Here is an 18,602-nt window from a genome sequence, read left to right as displayed (position 1 = left end):
GGCCGCGCTGCGTCGCATTTGTCTCAAGCGAACTCGGGCCAGCCTAGTTAAGGGCTTGGGCAGGACTCTTTCTCCGGTTCTGCGGTGGTGGCGCCATGAGAAATTCTGAGGGTCTGGCTTCCAACAACAAAAAGAAAAGTCGCTTTGTTCTGGAGTTTCTTCTCTCTCTCTTCTTCTTTCCTTTTATTTCCGTGGCATCAAAAATCAGGACGGTCGCTCACGGGGCACGGGGGGGCATGTCATGACGGCCCAGCTCTTCACTTCGCTCATGAGCAACAGCACAGTATTGACGACGGCAAGGGTGGATGCGGATGCGGTCGTGGTACCAATACCAATACAATACCAGCACGGTCGTCACGGGCAGTCGGGCAAGGGCGCATGGGGGCCATTGTGTTGCCATCACGCCAGCTTTAGACTCATGAGCGATGCATCATTCATGGCAAGGTTCTGCTTTTCGAATCAAGGTTGTTTCTCTGGGCCTTTCCTTCTTATTTCATTAATTCTTCGTTTTTCTTTTCTTCCGATTCTCTCTACCAATGGTATCGGGACGGTCAGTCAGTCAAGTCAGTCAGTGAGCAAGGCATGGGCATGGCATGGCATGGCATGGCACATTCACTCAAGGACTGGATAGGGTTCACAAACAAGAGGGGTGGTGGATCGGTTGTCGGGGGGAGGGGCGCCGTAATAGTAACCTTCGGGTGAGATGGGCGCCCTCTGGCTCTCTCTGGGCGTTGCTGTTTATTGCCGGATTGGGCGCAATGGCTGCTGCTGCTGCTTTATTTCAGGGACTGACGACGGCATGGAATCACAAAAACAAGGGGCGATATGTAGGGTACATTCATCACGGTCACTGGCATCGGGAGTGACGGGAGTGACAGGAGCCCGCGTGGCATAATCAGAAGTTCGGTTTGTGGTTTTCAATGACTTCCAACTAACCGGGGGTTGGTGATGATGTGATGTGATGTGAAAGATCTGCTCTGGAAGCTGGCCTGTGAGGAACAGGAAGCATATGAGGGTAGGTCAGGGTGCAGTATGGTGATGGCAGGCAGCACCGCATCCGCATCGGGATTTTACATGACGATCGGCTACTCTGACAACTGGCGGGGACTTGCTCACGGTATGATAAGGTCGAGAACCAGAGGTTGTGGACTAGACACCATCTACCTTCCTATCCTACCAGCCTGCATGACGGCAATCAAGGCCCCTACCACGGCAGCGGCAGCCACCAAGACCACCAACCCCGACACCCCAGACCTCCTCAACCCCTTCTTCTTCTCCATTCCCTCAAAGATCCCCTCCAACCGTTCCGCCATCTGCGCCTCCGCAAACCTCCCCTTCACCCTCTCCACCCCGGCCCTGCCCATCTTCTTCAGTTCCTCCTCCCCCATCTCATTCAGCACCCGATCCATGACCTCACACCAAGCCCTCGGCTGCCCGGGGTCCCTCAACCAGCCCGTAACCCCCTCGACAACCGTCTCCCTCGGCCCGCCACTATCCGCCGCAAGCACCGGCACACCGCGCAACATAGCCTCGAGCGGCACAATGCCGAAGTGCTCGTTGGACGGGGTATACACGAGCAGCCTCGCCGAGCGCAGCAACATCTCCTTGAGCACGTTGGGCACGCTCAGCAGAAACAGCACCTGCACACCCTCCTCCTCGTTCTCCTCCAACGACGACGATGACGAGGACATCACGCTGAGCGCCGAAGGCAGGGTCTTGGCCGTGGCGTTCTTGAGGCCCAGCTCGTCGGCCAGCGCCACCAGTTCCGCGTGGTACGACACATTCTCGGCCACGCGGTTGTCATACCCGCCCGCGAGGATCAGCCTCGCCCGCTTGCGCTGCCGGGGGGCAAGGAGGGCGAAGGCGCGCAGGGCGAGCGCGACGTCCTTCTTCCGCTCGAAGCGGTTGATTGAGAGGATGATTCCGTCGCTGGTCCAGGGCAGCGGTTCGACGACCTTGTTGTTGTTATTGTTATTGTCATTATCGGGCCCGGAGGGTGGGGAGAAGGAGAAGGAGATAGAGGTGGAGGTGGAGGTGTCGATGCAGGGGTAGACGACGTGCAGGATCTTGCTGCGTGCCAGGGCCGGCCAGGTCTGCGAGACGATGGACTGGGTGAAGGCCGAGTTGACGGCGACCGCGTCGGCGAAGGCCATGCTCCACCCTTCGAGCCGGTCGAAGGGGACGCGGTAGAGGCGCTTCCAGAGGCGGGCGCGCCCTTGCGCCAGGAGGAGGTCCGGGAAGTGGCAGTAGAAGAAGATGGGCGTGGTGGTGGCGGAGAGCCATGTCAGCAGCGGGAGGCCGGCGCTGAGCTGGTCGACGAAGAAGGCGTCGGGGCTGAGGTCGCGCAGTTCCGAGGTGAAGAGCGCGATGTGCAGGATCAGGTGCAGCTGCCGCAGGATGGCGCAGAGGATGGCGAAGCGGCCGAGAAGGTTCGTTGGGACGACGGTGTCGCCGCGCACGCGGACGTCGAGGGTGCCTGTGTGGTTTTGGCGTTTCTGAATTAGCATATGACCATGACCATGACCATGACCAATGGGTACTGTAGACCTGCAGTCAGTTTTGTATACATACCATCGCGGGCCTCGTCGAAGCAGTGCGCGGGATCGCAGTGGCTCGTGAAGATGACCACTCTGTGTCCGCGCTTCTGCAGTCCCACGGCCGCGTCCACCACCAGCCGCTCGGCCCCGCCAATTCCCAAGTCCGGGTGCAGGAACACTATGGTCTTGCTCCGTTTCTTGTCGCCGGCCATACCTTAATGACGGCTGGTTCACGATTATGATGTGGGGTGCCGTAGGCGGCCGGCCGACGTTTGGCGAGTTCCAAGTCCGATAATGCCAAGCATCTAGATCATTCCGGCAGGCAAGCGTAAATTACAGGCCTGTATGTATTTACCAATATCTCGTACCGATCACACGTAAGTATCAAGGTACTCCGTAATCCGTACTCTCACCTCAATTCGAGCCTCACCGCCGCATCTCCAATTCCACCCCTCACGGCTTCCCGATTCGAGAAAACCGAACCACCAAACCCACGATCATCTAGCGTGGATGGTGGACAAGAACAACCGCGGTACGGAGGTAGAACACGACTTTCTCACGATGGTCCGGCTCGAGTAACATCGGCCGGACTCCATATACGTTACGTGGCATACCCACCCACTGCCTCGGTCGATCTACACCAGCAACTACGGATACCATGGTATGGATCAGCATGTTCGAGACAAATAGTTAGTTATCTGAGTCCATCCAAAGGCAGGAGCTGTATGTATGTACAATACAATATAATACATACTTGTAGATGCGGTGTGTGGCATATCGGCCCAACACAGGTCCCTAATACGACATACGATAGAACCGAGGGACGGGGACTTCGCTGAATCAGCGAGGGCAACCGGGCCATCTATGCAATAAACGGAGAACAACCAGTACAAGGACAGATGGGCATCATAGCCTAGGATATGGGGCAACACAACGCCCTCCCATCGCTGAGAGAGTCCATTGAATTGCTCACCTCTACAGCATGAACTAAGCCTCGCTATCCTAGCCGCCGACAAGATCAAAGCCCCTGGATATAACCAACGCTTACTGCACTATTCACCTGGCGCCTCCGCGACTGCCCATCCAACCACGCCCACATCCCATTTCCCACCCGAGTAGCCACGGCGATGAACAAGCCATACATCAATGTCTCATCAAGTTATGCCTGCCGAATTTCTGAATTGAGAGTGTGATTAGATATATGCACAGAAACCCGCCGAAGAAGATGAAGAAAAAGAAGACTAGAAACAGGATGGTAAGTAAAAGCGGTAATAGTAGTAACAAGGTATCCCACTCCAGAAAAGCTTCGCCCCCAATCTCCTGTTCCAACCAACCTACACCAAAGAATCAAGACTCCGCTCCCCCAAAGTAGAAATCAGTTCACCGGTTCATGTGTTTCAGGCCGTAGCCAAAGCCAAAACAAAACAAAAAAAGAAAAAAAGAAAAAAGGACTTATAAGCATCCGTCATCCATCCATCACCCGTCACTTCCCCCCGCCCTATTCATTCACTTCATCCGAGACCGACACCGGGTCGACGACCCAACACCCAGTCCATGCAACCATGTAACTCCAAAAAAATGCGGGCAGTCTGTCTATAAAAGCCAAATGAAAACCTCTCCCGAGAGCGATGCGCCGCGAGGAAAGACAAAGAGACATGTTTTTGGTCGCTTTTTCATCAGGAAGCCAGGCCCGCGGAACAAAGTCAGCTGGATGGCGGAGGAAACTGGAACGAATAAAAGGCATTTGCGTGTGCATTCGAGCGTTCAGTGGACCCAACACAGGCGACATGCTGACAGCATGCTCACTCGCCATCTACGACGAGCTTCTTGGCCGTCTCGGTACTGCCCACGCTCCAATTGGTGTCTCTCCGTCTCGCATTCCCAATCAGTCGGTCCACCCGGTGTGTCTGGGGCGCCTGCGCGTCTCTAGGAAGCGAGCCAGAATCAGGCTCCGTCGGGGTCGGCAGCCTTTTCCTCGGCATGGCCATGGTTAAGCCTTCGTCGCTATCACTATCATCATCGTCGTCACAATCATCGTCACGGTGACTTCGCGATGCTCTCCAAGTGCCAAACTTGCCGCGGCTCGGAGGGAGATCGGCGGCGCTATCCAGTTTCACGCGGACTGCGCCTTCCGGCATGTCCTGCGCTTCCAGCGGGAATCCCGAGATGGGTTCCTTGGTCAAGGCCGGAGGCGTGAGGGAGTCGGTCGTGTCGATGACCGAAGATCGTCCAACGACTCCTGGGTTGCCGAGGAAGTCTCCTTCTGGGTCTGCCGATACCGAACTTGTGCTGCTGAGAAGAGCCGGCAGTGAGGGATCCGACTGGAAAGCGAGCATCCGATCAGTAACCTCCTTGGTCATCTGACTGCTGAGCCCACAGATCGGGCTCGCCGACTCGCTTGGGGTTGTCAATGGGGTCGTGAGTGCGCCCATTGACGTTGAGCTCGAGGACTTGCCTGTCGGAAGCGTCTCATTCGGAGGGGATCTTTCGTCTCCGGGGGATGGAGGGCATGTCGTAGACCCTGGATCCACTGGTTCAGGCGTCGATGGCTTCGGCCGGTCACGTTGGGGTGTCCCAGGGTCGACGGAGGCGTCGACGCGATGAGCCGTTGCTGGCTCCTCTTCAACGTCGACAAGAACACGCTGCCTGCTGTGCATATTTGGTTCCGACTTGAATGGACCGCTTTGAGACTCAGAAATCGGATTGGGAGTCGGAGGCATCGAAGACGCAGCTCGCTCAAGTCCCTTAATGAGCTCGATTGACGGCTTATGGCGAGGCCGCGGGGTGAACTGCACGTTGCCCGGCGCGACAGCCGTGCTCAGCGACACCATTGCCTCGGCGCGTTTATCGTTGCTCCCGAACAGTCCGCGGTCAACGGACCGTGCTCGGCCAAGCTCGTCTGCCTTAGGCTTCGTGTCGCGGGCCTTCCTCAGTGCGCTGATTGGGTCATCCATGGGACTGTCGAACAGTGGCGTTGGCGGGAGTGTCTGCGCTTCGGCTGGTGTGTGGTGGTGTGGGCTCAGACTGAGAAATGCGTTTGTGATGGACCGAGCATGTCCATGACGGGGTCCTGGTTTGTTTGGCGATGTGGCTGCCTGCCGAGCCCATTGATCGTCAAGTGCCGTGAGCAACTCCAGTGGCTTACGCAAAGCGTGGCTAAAATTCGATGACTGCGCCGCAGGGGAAGATGCAAGGGTGTCCGCCGGGGACCCTTCCTCGGGGCTAGCCAGGACACTGTGTGTCAAGGGGTGACCGCTGGTTTGGCCCGGAGGAGAGAAGTAATCATCGGGGCGCAAGCTTCTTCGCCGGGTCTCGCGGAGATGAGGGGCGCTCATTCCGGTTATGGGACTGTCCCCTCCTACGGAGGATGCTGCGCTGCTGGCAGCACGCCTCCTAGATGATACACTCTCCGTCCGATCGCCACGATGCATGACCTTGCCCACGGTCTTCCTGATTACCGATCTCGCACGCTCGAAGATATTCAGCGGAACAACAGCACGAGCCATATCCTTCTCATCAACCTGAATCCTTTGGCCAGATGTCGTCCTCGACGGATCAGTGTCGTCGAGCCACGCAATCCTATTGTCGATGTCCTTGATCACCCAGGGATGCCTCTTGACGTCACGCAAGCGGATTCTTTTCTCGGGGTTCTTGGTGAGCATCTTCCTCAGAAGATCTTGGAGGTCGGGTTCAATGTCTTCATAAGCAAGCTCATCGTCATCGCGGTAGGGCGGCGTGTTCACACGTGTGTACAAGGACTTTTCGCTGGGTTTGGTGGAGGGATCGACAGGGCGCAATCGTCGGCTAGGGATGTAGACCTCTTCGTTTGCGATTTTCCTGAACATCTGCCACTCGTCCTCAGCGAGGAAGGGAAGGCGAGCAAAGATCAGACAGTACAACGTGACCCCCAAGGACCAAACATCAATCTGCTCAGTGATCTTGGGCTGCTCGCCAGGAGGCGCATCGTAGAGATCGGTGGCACAGAGCTCAGGTGCGAAAAAAGCGGGTGTTCCAACCGTCTTGGCAAGTTCCAGATCGTTGTCGAAATCCTTAGCCTCCGATTCCGAGATGGTGTCATCCGGCTCTCCGTCCCTGACAGGTCGGCCAAAGTAGGACACGCCAAAATCGGCAATTTTCGCTCTCTGATCCCTGGTCCAGAGTAGGTTCGCCGGCTTGATGTCCCGGTGAACTACGCCCTCATAATGCAAGTACTCCAGACCCAAGACAGTGTCGCGGAATGTGTTCTTTGCCTGCTCCATGGTGAAGCAGGGCACGTAGGAGAAGTCATCCACATAGGGGTCGTGCACCTTGCTGAAGTCGAAGGCGGAGATGTGCGAAGTGATCGATTCCGCCATGCTGGGCGACCTCGCACGCGAACCAGTATCCTCGACGTACGCGCCGTACATGGTCCCGTCGAGCGCCGTCGAGGTGTCGGGTTTGCTTGGTAGAGCTCCGCTCGCTTCCGGTTCACGCTCTTGGGCAACGGAGGCGACATTTGACTCGGCACGAGGAACCTCAAGGTGCCTCGACAGCGATTTACTTGACTGTGTCCGAGAAGGTGCCCGGGACGTGGCTCTTGACCCAGCCAGAGAACTCGCCATGGACGGGGTGCGACGTATTGTTGACAAGACCGCATCGTCTCTGCCTAGCGAACCAACGTATGCGTCAAGCTCCTCATCGTCCAGGGGCCCATATTCGAAACTCCAATAATCGGCCGAAGGTCTTTGGGCCTTGGCCCTCAGCTTCGCTCGCTCGGCGTCCTTCGCAGCCTGGCGCTGCAGCAGGAGTCGTTCGAACCGTTCCTCCTCGGGCGTGGGCTTAGCGCCGTGCATCTCTCTTTCAACACGACGGCGTTCGTACTCGCAGATATGGGGAAGGCCCTTCTTCCTCCACACAACCTCGCCCAGTTCGACGTGTTCGAGCACCATGTAGATCTTCTTCAACTCCGGATCGTCGATGACCTCGAGGAGCGCGACGACATTAGGGTGCCGGATCTTCTTGAGGATAGCGATCTCCTTCTTGCTCTTGTCCTGGGTGGACATCGCCATGACCTTGCCCAATCGCCTCTTCTTAGAAAACCTTGGAATGATCTTGATGGCAACATACTCGCCGTTCGATACGTTCCGGGCGAGCTTCACCTTGCCATGCATGCCGCGGCCGATCTCCTCAATGATCTCGTAGTTATTGATGTGCTTTCTGCCCGTTGCGTAGTCATGCTCAACATTGGCCTTGTGTGTCCTGGTGGCGAGGTTAGCGGAATGGGCTGGGACAGCTAGTGGTATCAGGGTTGGAAGCCTAGCATTCTCTATCCTGATCTCAACACTTACTCTCGGACCTTGTGGCCGTGTAGGCTGTGCAGGTTGCCCTGCAAATCGCGCAGCTGCAACGGATGCAGATACGACATGTTCGAGCCTCCGGGTGCCGCAGCCTCGGGGCCGGGCTGCGACGAGAGAAGAATTCTGTTGGGGGGGCGGGTGAGAGTCGGACTGAAGAGGCCCGTCGATGATACCGGCGTGTTATTGGCGCTCCGGTGCGTAACATTCGACGGCGGGAGGATATTGTGAAGAAAGGGTTGCGAGGGTCGACGGAACGGTGAATGTGGTCGTTGGGGCTCCATGGTGGGAATCCTGTTGAGCACAGTAAAGCAAGGCCGTCATGCTGGACAGCAGTGTCGTCTGGCATTCAGCGCATTTGTCCAGAGCGGTTGGCGCAATTGAAATGGCGATTAGACAGCCATAACACGTTGCCACAAGGACCGTTGCCACATGGACCGCGTAAACAAGCACGAAAAGGAGTTGAGACGGGTGTGTTCGGCTGACAGCGCGACATCAAAATTATCAGATGGTTCGGGGGCTGTGGAACACATCAACGTCAGATGTGTGGTGTCAAAAGTAAAAGAGGCAAGACCGGTGCACAGATTTTGGTCGGCTCCGGTTGACGCTAGTGGCTGCTCATATTGCTGAGGCGTCGTCCGAAGTACCGTGTACATACAAAGGCACCTGCATGGCCAAAGTACACAGTAAGTACAGTACGAATTACATCTGTGCATACTCCGCGCTGCGGGGTGACGTCGAGAGAACAAACACTGTGTGCTCTGAAGCACATGGTACCTGAAGCATTGCAATATCATTGATTTGCACTTGGGCCGTTGCTCTGCCCCTCAATCGCCCACTATATCGCCGGAGGATATATGATGAGGGGTTTAAAGATGTCCATGCGCCGTTAACTTAGACCCATCACAACATTACAATCAAATCCATCGACCACGCCTCGAAACAAGGAGAGTGATTTAATGTGTATACACTCATGAAGCGACAGGACCGAGACCGGCATTGATACCTGTACGGATTCAATACTTCTGGAGTTACACACACACGGTGCAGACAATCGCCAAGACTCTGGCGGGGACTTGGAACAAGCAGCAAAGAGGTCCCGCCTTATCGCGGCTAACCCATGCAGGCAATGATTGGCGGGGAAGCCTGATGAGCCCCCCCTCGAGCACTCCTGCAGCGTCCCCTCACCACCCTCCTTGACTTGCATGTGTGGTGGGTTTTCTGCTGTGGGTACATGTCGAAGGTCAACGAACATGCGTCGCGAAATTCGATACAGATCAACACCGTACAATTCCAGACGGCTTGCCCGCTCGGGCCGGCGAAAATGTTAGTTATAGCTATTCAATACCTAAGGTAGTGACCCAATCTATCAGGAGGATGATGAGGCTTTTAAACAAGCTTAAGGTAGTTAACTACCTACCTGAGTGCTTAATAAAGGCCTAACCTGGCTGTGTGTAGGTCCGTTGCGTCACACCTATCACCAATGCCTGTCCTCTCGGTTAGCTCCGGGACGGCGCCTTGCTGCCGGAACGGAATCTCAAGGGTCCAAATCGCGCCAGCTACGCCGCGGCTCAACAATTATCGCAAGCCTCCGGGACGATACCAATCGCAAGAGGCAAACTTACGGCACAGGTTCTCAGAGCAAAGTTGACGATACATGTGGTGTGTAGTCGCATACCAGGCCATCTGTTGCGGCTCCAATCCGGTGCTCTGCCGATAACCCGAGGTGCATCGGTCGGCACAACGGCAAACCAATTGGAAGCTTACTCCGCGCAATCACAGCAGATGTGGCTGGGCGGCTGGATGTCGTAGATGCGAAAGTCGAATTTCTCAACGGCCAGAGATCTGGTTAGGCATCATCTGACTGTCCACGTTGATGGGAAGCTGAACGATGCAGTGTACTCAGTACACACGACGACCAACACATCCAATGCGTCGTCGCTAGCCTACCGGCCTCTCGTGGCTGGAAGGCTAGGTTTAAGTTGGTGATACGGAGATACGTATCTCGGCTTACCGAAACGGGATGCTTCAGCTCCGGAACCCCCTCCACTACATACACATAAGCTGTCACGCTAGCGTGCCCGATCTCAATAGAGATCTCGTGGAAAAGACGCTTCGGTCTGGAGAAGTGAACCGGTGCGCTGTAGTATTAGAGCAGTGAAAGCCAATTCAGTGACGTTTCTCGTGATACGTGATTATCAGGACTGCGGCCTCTACTGAATTCTTGATCGAACGCGTGGGAATCCCCGTCACTATGTTTCTCGTCCATGTCATCTAGGCTTGACGTAAGGAGACTCGAGCAAAAGAAGCTCTACCGGGCTGCGTGGTCAGGCTCGGGTAACCGTGTTGAGGAACGTGGAATTCAGAGGCGGTCCAGACCGTTACCGGCTTGTGCCAGACTTGTCGCTGTGTCAGTACATCTTCCTGCAGTCCTGAGTGGTTGGGGACTTCCGGGCATCGGTGCCCAAGGCACCCGCGCTTGCGGTTCGAGCACCGAACAGCGCAAGGTATAGTTAGCGCACTACGCACGTGTAGTTGTAGGCCCCCTGCGCTGAAACTGGAGAAGGGCGCCTTGTATGTACTGCGTACGTAAGGTAGTGGAAAATCTACCATCTTCGGCCCCTCAGTCCATATCTACAGTACTGTGTGAAATCGTGACATCCCATCAGGGACATACCGAAGGAGTGGGTAAAGTGGAAGAAGCCAGCCACGACCAAGCACGAGAGCAGATCTGCGAAGGATACGGATAAAGATCCTCGAAACTTGATTGGATCGCTGAGTTGGCACGGACCTCCACAATATGCTGACATCCCGCCCAACGCTGTCGAACTTTCTTCGAACTTCAAGCCAAACCACGTACCCAGAGCCAGCTTCCCATGCCCGTCCCTCTCCATTGTTTTGGTCTTCGAGCACAGTATACAGACCAAAATACGCGGTAATGTATGAACCGTGCGTCTCGCTGGGATCGCAGCTCGCTATCGAACCACCGTCCACAATCGCGAACACATGCAAACCTACCCTCCAGGTCCTAAACAGGAATGGCTTCGAGAACCCCAGTTCGCCACGGCCAATCAAGGGCACATGCTGCCATGCAGGTCTCTGGTCTCACACATGGCAGAGGTGACAAGTCGGATGCCAACGGCATGGAAAGATGAAAAGCCGGCACGACGAGTTCCGATTCCGTTTCCTCAATCGACCGACGGAGCAAGAAGAGCGAGACGAGAAGAACCCCCTCGAAGTCGTGCACATTTACGGTCACGGCAAGGCAATTTGGTTACTCAAGGAAACCCCCCCCGAGCTCAGGGCCGTTTTTTCGACCAAGGGTCCTTCTAAAATGTTCGGTGAAACACAGGCAGCTGTATACCTAGCCGCCGTTCGAATTGCAGGTTGTTCCCATCCTCGACTCGTCTTCATTCGCCCTTGTCGCTGTTGCTCCTTTGCTTCCCGCTGCGGATACCATAAAACCCTCATTCTCCTGCAAGGAATCAGGACGGGAACGGGAGATGGTTGCCGCGGGCAAATGCGATGATGCGCCGGTGGCCTGATTGCCTCCGTTTCGTCCAGCATTAGGAATTGCACTGCAGTACGGAGTATCTGACGCTCAAGTAGCGCAGGATCGCATTGCCTTGGACGCTTGTTGAACCCTGATTCCAACCTCCCGTCGATACAACGCTCCTCTCGAATCTGGCCGTGGCAGTTTCCAAGGCCCAGGATGACTTGCCCGTCCAGTTGCGGGAGCATGGCTGGCCTGCTCCCTTCCCGCTGTCCTGCAGCTGGTTCTCCACAAGGCAATATCGAGGCAATAGCACCCGTGCTATCACCAGACGCCAGCCCCTTCACCAATGCACGTCATTTTCGGAGTTCTGGTGGGTGGTCATTGCTTTGTACCACGCAGGCTGTGCCATGAACTTGCATCTGAGAAATCTCATGTGCAGCAGCCCGTGATGCTGAGGGTCGACCACTGGCTTGTCTCGGCTAACCTGATGCATCGTACGCCTTCCCAGCTCCTTCCCTTTAGCCGGCCATTTTGACTTAGCACCTGATTCGACATGTGACCAGGTTCGACATCGACATTATGATGGGGTATCGCACATGTCCATCATCGCCCCAGCATGTTCAACAAGCCAATGCTTCAAGTCGGTTGGTAGTCGTGGAGCTTGGGCTACAATATACCCACACCACTTAGACTGGACTAATAACTGGGCATGTCTCGCCTGCCCTCACTCAGTCTTCTCAGCCCCGAGTAGCCGGGAGCACACGATCCTTACACGATCTTTTTCATGGCTCCTGTTTGGTCGCATTCGTAGCGTGCTTGGCCTTGACCAAAACCGCGGAAAACCTGCCTTAGCTCGAAGGGAAGGGGTTCGGTGGTTGGCTGGACCGCTCCGATCGCATGCCAGATCATGTTGGAATCTCCATCGTAAGCAGAAGTCCTTTCTTGACATCTTACCGTGGGAACGCTGTACCGTCAGCCACATGTATCCTCTACAATAGTACATTCTCGACATGCATCCTTTTATTAGAATGAGGTTCGAAGCGCCTACTGAGAAGCATACTGTGTACATACGTACACAGAACCCCGGAGAGGGGAGTGGCTTCTCCGGCGCTGCCGCCAGGGCTCGCTCATGAGAAACATCATTGGCGGAGCGACGCCACAACGAAACGACAGGCGGGATCCGACAGTACGGTCCTTTGACCCCGGATTTCACGGGCAGCGGCGCAGCAAAGCCATCGTCTATGTCCGCGCCGCAAAAGATCCTGATCCCGCTGCTTTGTTTGCTGCCTCCATTGTTGCGATCCCTCAAGTTCGTAACGTTCATTGGAGAGGCAGCGCAGCCACACGGTCTACCGGGTGACCCTTTGGTGATTCGGTTCCACTAGGCTCGACATTTGACAATGGCGGCCTTCCTTCTCCCAGCTATCCCGCATTCTGCGTCCATCTTCTCTCTTCGATTTTCGGTGCAGCTCGCTGATCTCGCTGATACGGGATCATACATAACGGGAGACACGATAGGGAGGTAGCAGTGCAGGCGAATATATGGCGTAACCGAGCATATCGCCGAATGCACCGGCAAGGAGAGGAGATAGAAACAGAACATGAAGGAGCAACGGAGAAAGCCACTCTGGCTTGGCCCTGTGGTTGGCGGTTGGACGCCACTTGCATCCCATGCTCTGAGCAGAGGAGGTCGTCCTCGCGGTGCTTGGCAAAATGCGGAGATTTCTCGATTGGCTCTAGCGCGGTGGAGAGCAGCGGTAATGGTGGAGCCATCGATGGCGGGAACGGAGTGAGTGGGGCTACGTAGTGGAGCAGCAGTGCGACACTCCCGTCTCGACTGGCATGTTCTGAGGATGACGATCGCAGGATCACCGCCGGGCAGCAAAAACCCGGGCGAGAAGCATGATAAAGCTGATGAAGACCTTCCTCTGTGGAGACTTTGGGCTCAACTCAACGGTAAGGAGCAACTACCGGAGTTCTACCGACATCTGTTTCACAACTACACTTCTTGCCTTGAGAAGTCGACATGTGCCCGTCTCGGTGCAGATCGAGCTGCCCAAATGCGACACCGGCGTAGTAGTTACGTCCAGACTGTCGATTTTCCTGATCCTCTCAGTATCGATACGAATATTAGATCAACATCGTGTTTGGAGCAGGACTCTGAGACATTCAAGGTGAGCTATCGCTATCCTGGCAACGGTGTGGTGTGCTCAGGGGAAGCTAGAGAGTCCTCCACGCCAATAGCCTGGTCTAGTTCATACAGTATCCATGGCAGCTGGACGTCCTCAGGTGTGTGGCGGCTCCAGCTGAGCCCCCTTCAGCACACCTTGGGGAGCCGGGTGCGTGTGTGCCCTCCTGGTGCCGTGAATGGCGAAGCAAGAACTGCCCATCTTATTTCCGAAGAGTTGCGTAGGATGTCTTGACTCGTTGCAACTGCAAGCAACATTTGGAGGCATTTACGCAGCAGGGAAATGCAGCTCACCTCTTTGGCCATCTTGATTCACAGCGTCTGAACACACCAATTCAGCCATGCACTCCCGCCTGCACCACGTAGATCGTCCGGCTCAGAGAGTTGCAATCTGGCACCACCCGCGGCCGTTATGCCGCTGATCTCGGTAGACTCAGGCGAAACACGGGGGCCTCCCGCTCCGTGACGGGTGTGAATCTTGTATGCTTTGCGAAAAAGCCGCTCCGGGACCGGGACTCGAGACCTGACCAGTCCAGATCGTCCAGTACCAGTTACTTTGACTTCAAACCACGTTTGGCAGGAGGAGGTCGCGAGCCCGTCTCCCCGCAGGTTTCTCTGATGTCTCTCTCTCCCCCCCCTCACTGTGTAGGTAGGTAAGGTATGCAACTCCGGCTCATGCAGGCGCGGCTGCTCCCTAACTTCAACGTCTTCCACTTACAGTACGTCATCGCGGGCAAATATCGTATGACCACTGATCCTTTGCCTGAACGAGACCTGATCAAGCATCAAGACCACTTCCCTTGAGTGACATGGATAGGCTGCTACTTTGTACATACTACCTGCCCTGCTTGGTACTTCTAGTTAGTCAAATGACCGCCGCTAGTCTCAGGGAAAATACCATATCGTTTGTGTCAGTTGTAGTGCTGTGTGAAAGGTCTAGGTCAGGCCCAATGTAAACAAAAACGTCAGCCCCTTTTTCGGTGCCCAGCAACACAAACAACACGCACCACTCAGTCAAGGCGACCACGAGCTCACCAGCCTACCTAGGCAATTACGCCCTGACTGTAGGTATCATGTTCTTTTCCTTCTATGGTGGTTGGCTAGGAACAAATGACTATTCTCTCGCCAGGGCAAATCTCGAGGGAGTGTCCTCACCGTCGTGTAGTGTATATATGCCAGAGCCGAAACAAGAAACGGAGTGAGAGCAACATGAATTTCGAAATCTCTCAAGACCATGATTATCTTGACGATTAACCCAGAAGACCGTCCTCGAATCCCAAACCTGGGTCGATCTTGATCTCCAAACTGCCGCTGGACAGTATAATCCAGCTCTCGGCTCCAGCAGTTGAGACGGAGCAAACAACAATCCAAACTGGCTATTGGGCGTGCTCTTGTGTAGACTAGTCGATACATAACCGACCACTAGGCTGCTGGGTTCCGTTCAAACCTCACCTCTAGAAATTGGCCAGACTGCTACAGATACACTTTACTGGCATATACGCATACAATCCTGTCTACCACTACTGAGCAAGACGGTGAGTAGGTACCAGCTAGGTGCTGTTGATTACGGTGAAAGTCGGAAAGGGCCGCGTAAGCATGTACTATACCTGAGGTATCTATGTACTCTGCCGAGTCGGTGGCGATGAGCTTCGATGGATATCAGGAGAGATCTCGTTCTGTTTAAACACAACTTGAAGCCTGAGACAGGGGCTTACTCTCAACCTTCCTCCAGTTCACTGTCGGAAGGTGTCGTTGCGCCTCAACCTCGAACTCTTGGATATGCAGACGATGTTCCGTACTTCACTCCTCGTACCTCCAACCTGACATTTCGAGCCAAACAGCAGATATGGATGAAACGGTAGTTTGATTCCGGCACCCATTGCCTGAGGTCGAATATTAATCGGCAGTCGGTCATACAAGGAGCAAAATCACTATAGCGAGACCCCATCGTGGGTATCTGTCCATACCTAGAACGCCTCCCTCTAGTATGTACAAGAACGATGCCCAGCAGTCAAACGACAGACTATCGATGGGAGATATCAAAGCAAAGAAACGGCCATAAAATCCGGGGTCTCCATTGGTAACCATGTCCCAATTCCCATTAAGATTGATATCGTGCGGCCCGCAACCCCAGCCGTCATGGCGTCATAAAAGCATCGATCAAAAACAAATCATCAAAAATCATGTGCCGAACTCCGGCAAGCTGCGCAGGTCAAGCTCATAGAAGAGCGACCGCGATACCGGCGGCGGCGAGGACACCAAGGGCCGGAGCGGCAGTCACTTGGGCACCCTAACAACAAGTTAGTGACATGCTAAGACCGCCATTGCGCGCAAGACATACCTGGCCGCTGCTGGTAGACGTGGCATCCGAAGCCTGGCTAGACAGCTCGCTGCTCAGAGCGTCCCCGGTGACGCTGGACACGATGGTCGTGGATCCCACCGTGGTCTCGAAGGTCGACGAGCCACTAGTCTGCGTCGAGACTATCGGCGAAGTCACAGTGGTCTGAGGGACCGACGTGGCGCCTGCTACGCCGCTAACACCGGAGACGGTCGTCTCTCCAGTGAGCGTGGTGGTAAGCGAGCCGCTGGTGAAGACCGAGGTCCAAGTGCTGGTGGTGATGGGTGTCGGGGAGACGTTCTCACTCGAGCCGGCACCAGAACCGAACACCGTGGTGACAGAGGTGGTCACGAAGGTCGACGAGCCGCTGATAATGGTAGTAACCACTGACGAAGTCGCCACGGGGCTGCCCGAGGCACCGCCTGCTGCCTGAGAATGAGCGTCAATGGACCCTGTTCCACCGATAACAGGTCGGGGGTGTGCTTACACTCACGGCAGTGGCCGAAGGGATATTGATCGGCTTGCCGGCATTGGCGCACATGTTGTTGGCCCAGCCGATGGCGATGTTTGCCTGGTCAACGTCGGGGCAGGACTGGACATTGCAGTCATGGATGCCATAACCAAAGTCGGCTTTCTCGCAGATGCAGGGCTTGACGTCGGTGCCAGTGCAGTTAAACTCACCGGCCTTGGCAAGCATGTTGTCACCGCAAGTTTTCTGTCAAAACCTCCAGTCAGCACATGTGGTCATATGCGGTAGGATATGCAAAAAAGATGAAAGTCATGCGAAAACCAAAAGAAAAGGGACGCTTCTTACGCCGCAAGCAGGCATGTTGGCGGGGTAGTCCTCGGCGGCCGCGACGGCAACAACGCCGACAACGGCAAAGACGGCGCTGACGGAGATCTTCATGGTGACGCGGTCGGTATGTGTCCTCGGGTTTTCTTTCGAATTGATCTAGCTGAGTAGCTGGAAAGGTTGTTCGTCGCACCAACAGACGTCCCAAGCGATCCGACGAAGTAGGATGAGGTTGGGTAATGTAGAAAGGTGAAGGGTGCAAATTGGGGAAAGTCGGTTTGTAACTCTTAGATTTGGAAGGTTCAATGGATTTGTGAGCTTCGTGTAGATAAGGTTGTGCGATGGGGGGGAAGTAGGAAGGTGGCCCTTGATTGCGAATCACTCCACCAAGCTGGCTACCAAACGCTTCAAGTTCTGTGAGGCCTTTTGAAAGAAGTGGGAAGGAAGAACGCTGAGGGGGGCACAATGGAAAATTATGAGGGCTTATATTGCGAGGGAAATCGCGTCACCGAAACCAGGTACTTGCCGGCTGTGGCAGGGAGGACGAACGCTCCTTCCCGGATGAAAACAAAGTAAGGCGACTCGGCCCATAAGTTCGCTGGAGCTGCCTCGGGCTGTTGTGGTTTGTTCTCTCCACAATAACAAAGGAAAAAGGCCTGTACAATGGAGGCCGCCCTGATGAGGCCCAGCCTCTTGAGATCATCGCTCCAGGAGGCTGCGTACTAGGTATACTTCCTGCACCTCAGAATTCTTAGCTAGGTATTATTGACATTCGTTCCGCAGACGGCGGCCTGCCGTAAGATAGCTGCCGCTTCTCTGGAAGCAAGAAATCTAGGTAACTCTCAGCTTGCTGGATCCTCATTTGGATGTTGGATTCACCCAGCATGAGGGGAACAGATCTAGGACGTGGGGAGAAGATGCAGTCAGCTCTACATTGCTGCGGCCCGCAGCTTGTCATGGACGGATTGGGGCTTCTGTCTGCCACATCACGGCCCGATATGCAGCCACATGGGAACCGACGTTAAGCAGGTGCCGTCCGACGAGTCCACTGATGCAGTACCCCGGGAATCAACTCCCAATCACTGACGAGTGACTGTAGAGTATGACGACGTTCAGCCACCGAAGTCATCGATCGCTTGCCTGCTGCCTGCCTCTGAAAGGAACAGCGTTGCCTCGAAGAAAGGCAGACTCTTGCGTGGGACATGTTTGACGTTGGACGACCGCCGGTTTCGTTCATTTGATGTTTCCATCCGAGGAAGTTTGGTTGCCTCCACCGACAGCCGCGGTGGGATCGTTGCCACGAAGACAAAGCCGCCAAGGCAAACGGACCATCAATAGTTCCCTCCAGCACAGTCACGATGCGGAAAACCCCAGCTTTGCTGCTTAAGGTCCGGACCATTTTCTTTGAGATTTCCGCTGATGTTGACGCGGATCGAAAATGGACGTCCAGATTTAGGTCCGTGCGTTATGATGGCGCCTTCCTATTGGCCAATGGACAGATCTGCACGGAACCCCTTGTCTGGCACACACCCAGCACAGCTGGATGCGGCCCCTGTAAACCTGATCGGCGGAGCCAAGATCGACGACATCGACCAGACCGACTTTGTTTTTTAGCCTCATGACAACAGCAAGCCAGCGATTATCTGAGCCTAGCCGTGAAGACAGTTTACTAGCTCAGCGGATCGCAATTTGCAAGTCTTGAAATTGAACCCTTGCGGTCAGGTTTGAAAAGCTTCATCCCTCGGTGACTATCCGTAGACTGGCTCGCCTTCGGCTCGGGCTGGCCTCGGCGTACGCACTGCTCCCGACGCCACGGACGTCAGCAGGCGCATCGCTTATTAGATCAAGTTTCAACAACCGTCTTTGCCAATCGACGACATCACCGGCGAGCAACCCCCCGGAAACAGCCGAGAATTA

General features: G+C 55.2%; 6 protein-coding genes across 6 annotated transcripts; 1 reads left to right on the top strand and 5 right to left on the bottom strand.

The window, feature by feature from the left end:
* Positions 1-98: 98 nt before the first annotated feature.
* B0T15DRAFT_226838 (uncharacterized protein) lies at positions 99-685 on the top strand. Its single transcript, XM_062862891.1, has one exon. The coding sequence runs from the start codon at positions 242-244 to the stop codon at positions 629-631; it is 390 nt and encodes a 129-aa protein (XP_062719797.1). The 5' UTR covers positions 99-241; the 3' UTR covers positions 632-685.
* A 475-nt stretch (positions 686-1,160) lies between these two features.
* B0T15DRAFT_436178 (glycosyltransferase family 4 protein) lies at positions 1,161-2,950 on the bottom strand (the record flags this gene model as incomplete). The annotated part of the gene is made up of 3 exons (XM_062865828.1): positions 2,572-2,950; positions 1,695-2,476; positions 1,161-1,661 (listed from the first exon to the last, which is right to left on the bottom strand). Exons 1-3 carry the CDS (start codon positions 2,747-2,749, stop codon positions 1,161-1,163), a joined length of 1,461 nt encoding a protein of 486 aa, XP_062719796.1. The 5' UTR covers positions 2,750-2,950.
* Positions 2,951-4,124: 1,174 nt separating this feature from the next.
* Positions 4,125-8,440, bottom strand: B0T15DRAFT_226816 (uncharacterized protein). Its single transcript, XM_062862890.1, has 2 exons — positions 7,865-8,440; positions 4,125-7,775 (listed from the first exon to the last, which is right to left on the bottom strand). Exons 1-2 carry the CDS (start codon positions 8,152-8,154, stop codon positions 4,340-4,342), a joined length of 3,726 nt encoding a protein of 1,241 aa, XP_062719795.1. The 5' UTR covers positions 8,155-8,440; the 3' UTR covers positions 4,125-4,339.
* Positions 8,441-9,230: 790 nt separating this feature from the next.
* B0T15DRAFT_575550 (uncharacterized protein) lies at positions 9,231-10,764 on the bottom strand (the record flags this gene model as incomplete). Its single annotated transcript, XM_062870996.1, has 7 exons — positions 9,231-9,274; positions 9,329-9,357; positions 9,496-9,754; positions 9,885-10,011; positions 10,400-10,451; positions 10,548-10,601; positions 10,731-10,764. 5 exons carry the CDS (start codon positions 10,762-10,764, stop codon positions 9,701-9,703), a joined length of 321 nt encoding a protein of 106 aa, XP_062719794.1. The 3' UTR covers positions 9,231-9,274; positions 9,329-9,357; positions 9,496-9,700.
* A 1,046-nt stretch (positions 10,765-11,810) lies between these two features.
* Positions 11,811-12,811, bottom strand: B0T15DRAFT_226801 (uncharacterized protein). The gene is made up of 2 exons (XM_062862889.1): positions 11,963-12,811; positions 11,811-11,882 (listed from the first exon to the last, which is right to left on the bottom strand). The coding sequence occupies exon 1, from the start codon at positions 12,688-12,690 to the stop codon at positions 12,091-12,093; it is 600 nt and encodes a 199-aa protein (XP_062719793.1). The 5' UTR covers positions 12,691-12,811; the 3' UTR covers positions 11,811-11,882; positions 11,963-12,090.
* Positions 12,812-15,403: 2,592 nt separating this feature from the next.
* On the bottom strand, positions 15,404-16,799 carry B0T15DRAFT_557428 (uncharacterized protein; the record flags this gene model as incomplete). Its single annotated transcript, XM_062870446.1, has 4 exons — positions 15,404-15,844; positions 15,896-16,321; positions 16,380-16,607; positions 16,707-16,799. The coding sequence occupies 4 exons, from the start codon at positions 16,797-16,799 to the stop codon at positions 15,773-15,775; spliced, it is 819 nt and encodes a 272-aa protein (XP_062719792.1). The 3' UTR covers positions 15,404-15,772.
* Positions 16,800-18,602: the final 1,803 nt, after the last annotated feature.

This window comes from Chaetomium strumarium (genome assembly GCF_033439665.1).
Source record: "Chaetomium strumarium strain CBS 333.67 chromosome Unknown B0T15scaffold_5, whole genome shotgun sequence".
Taxonomy (NCBI): Eukaryota; Fungi; Ascomycota; class Sordariomycetes; order Sordariales; family Chaetomiaceae; genus Chaetomium; species Chaetomium strumarium.
Note: the sequence above shows the minus strand (reverse complement) of the source record. Positions and strands in the feature narration are given on the sequence as shown.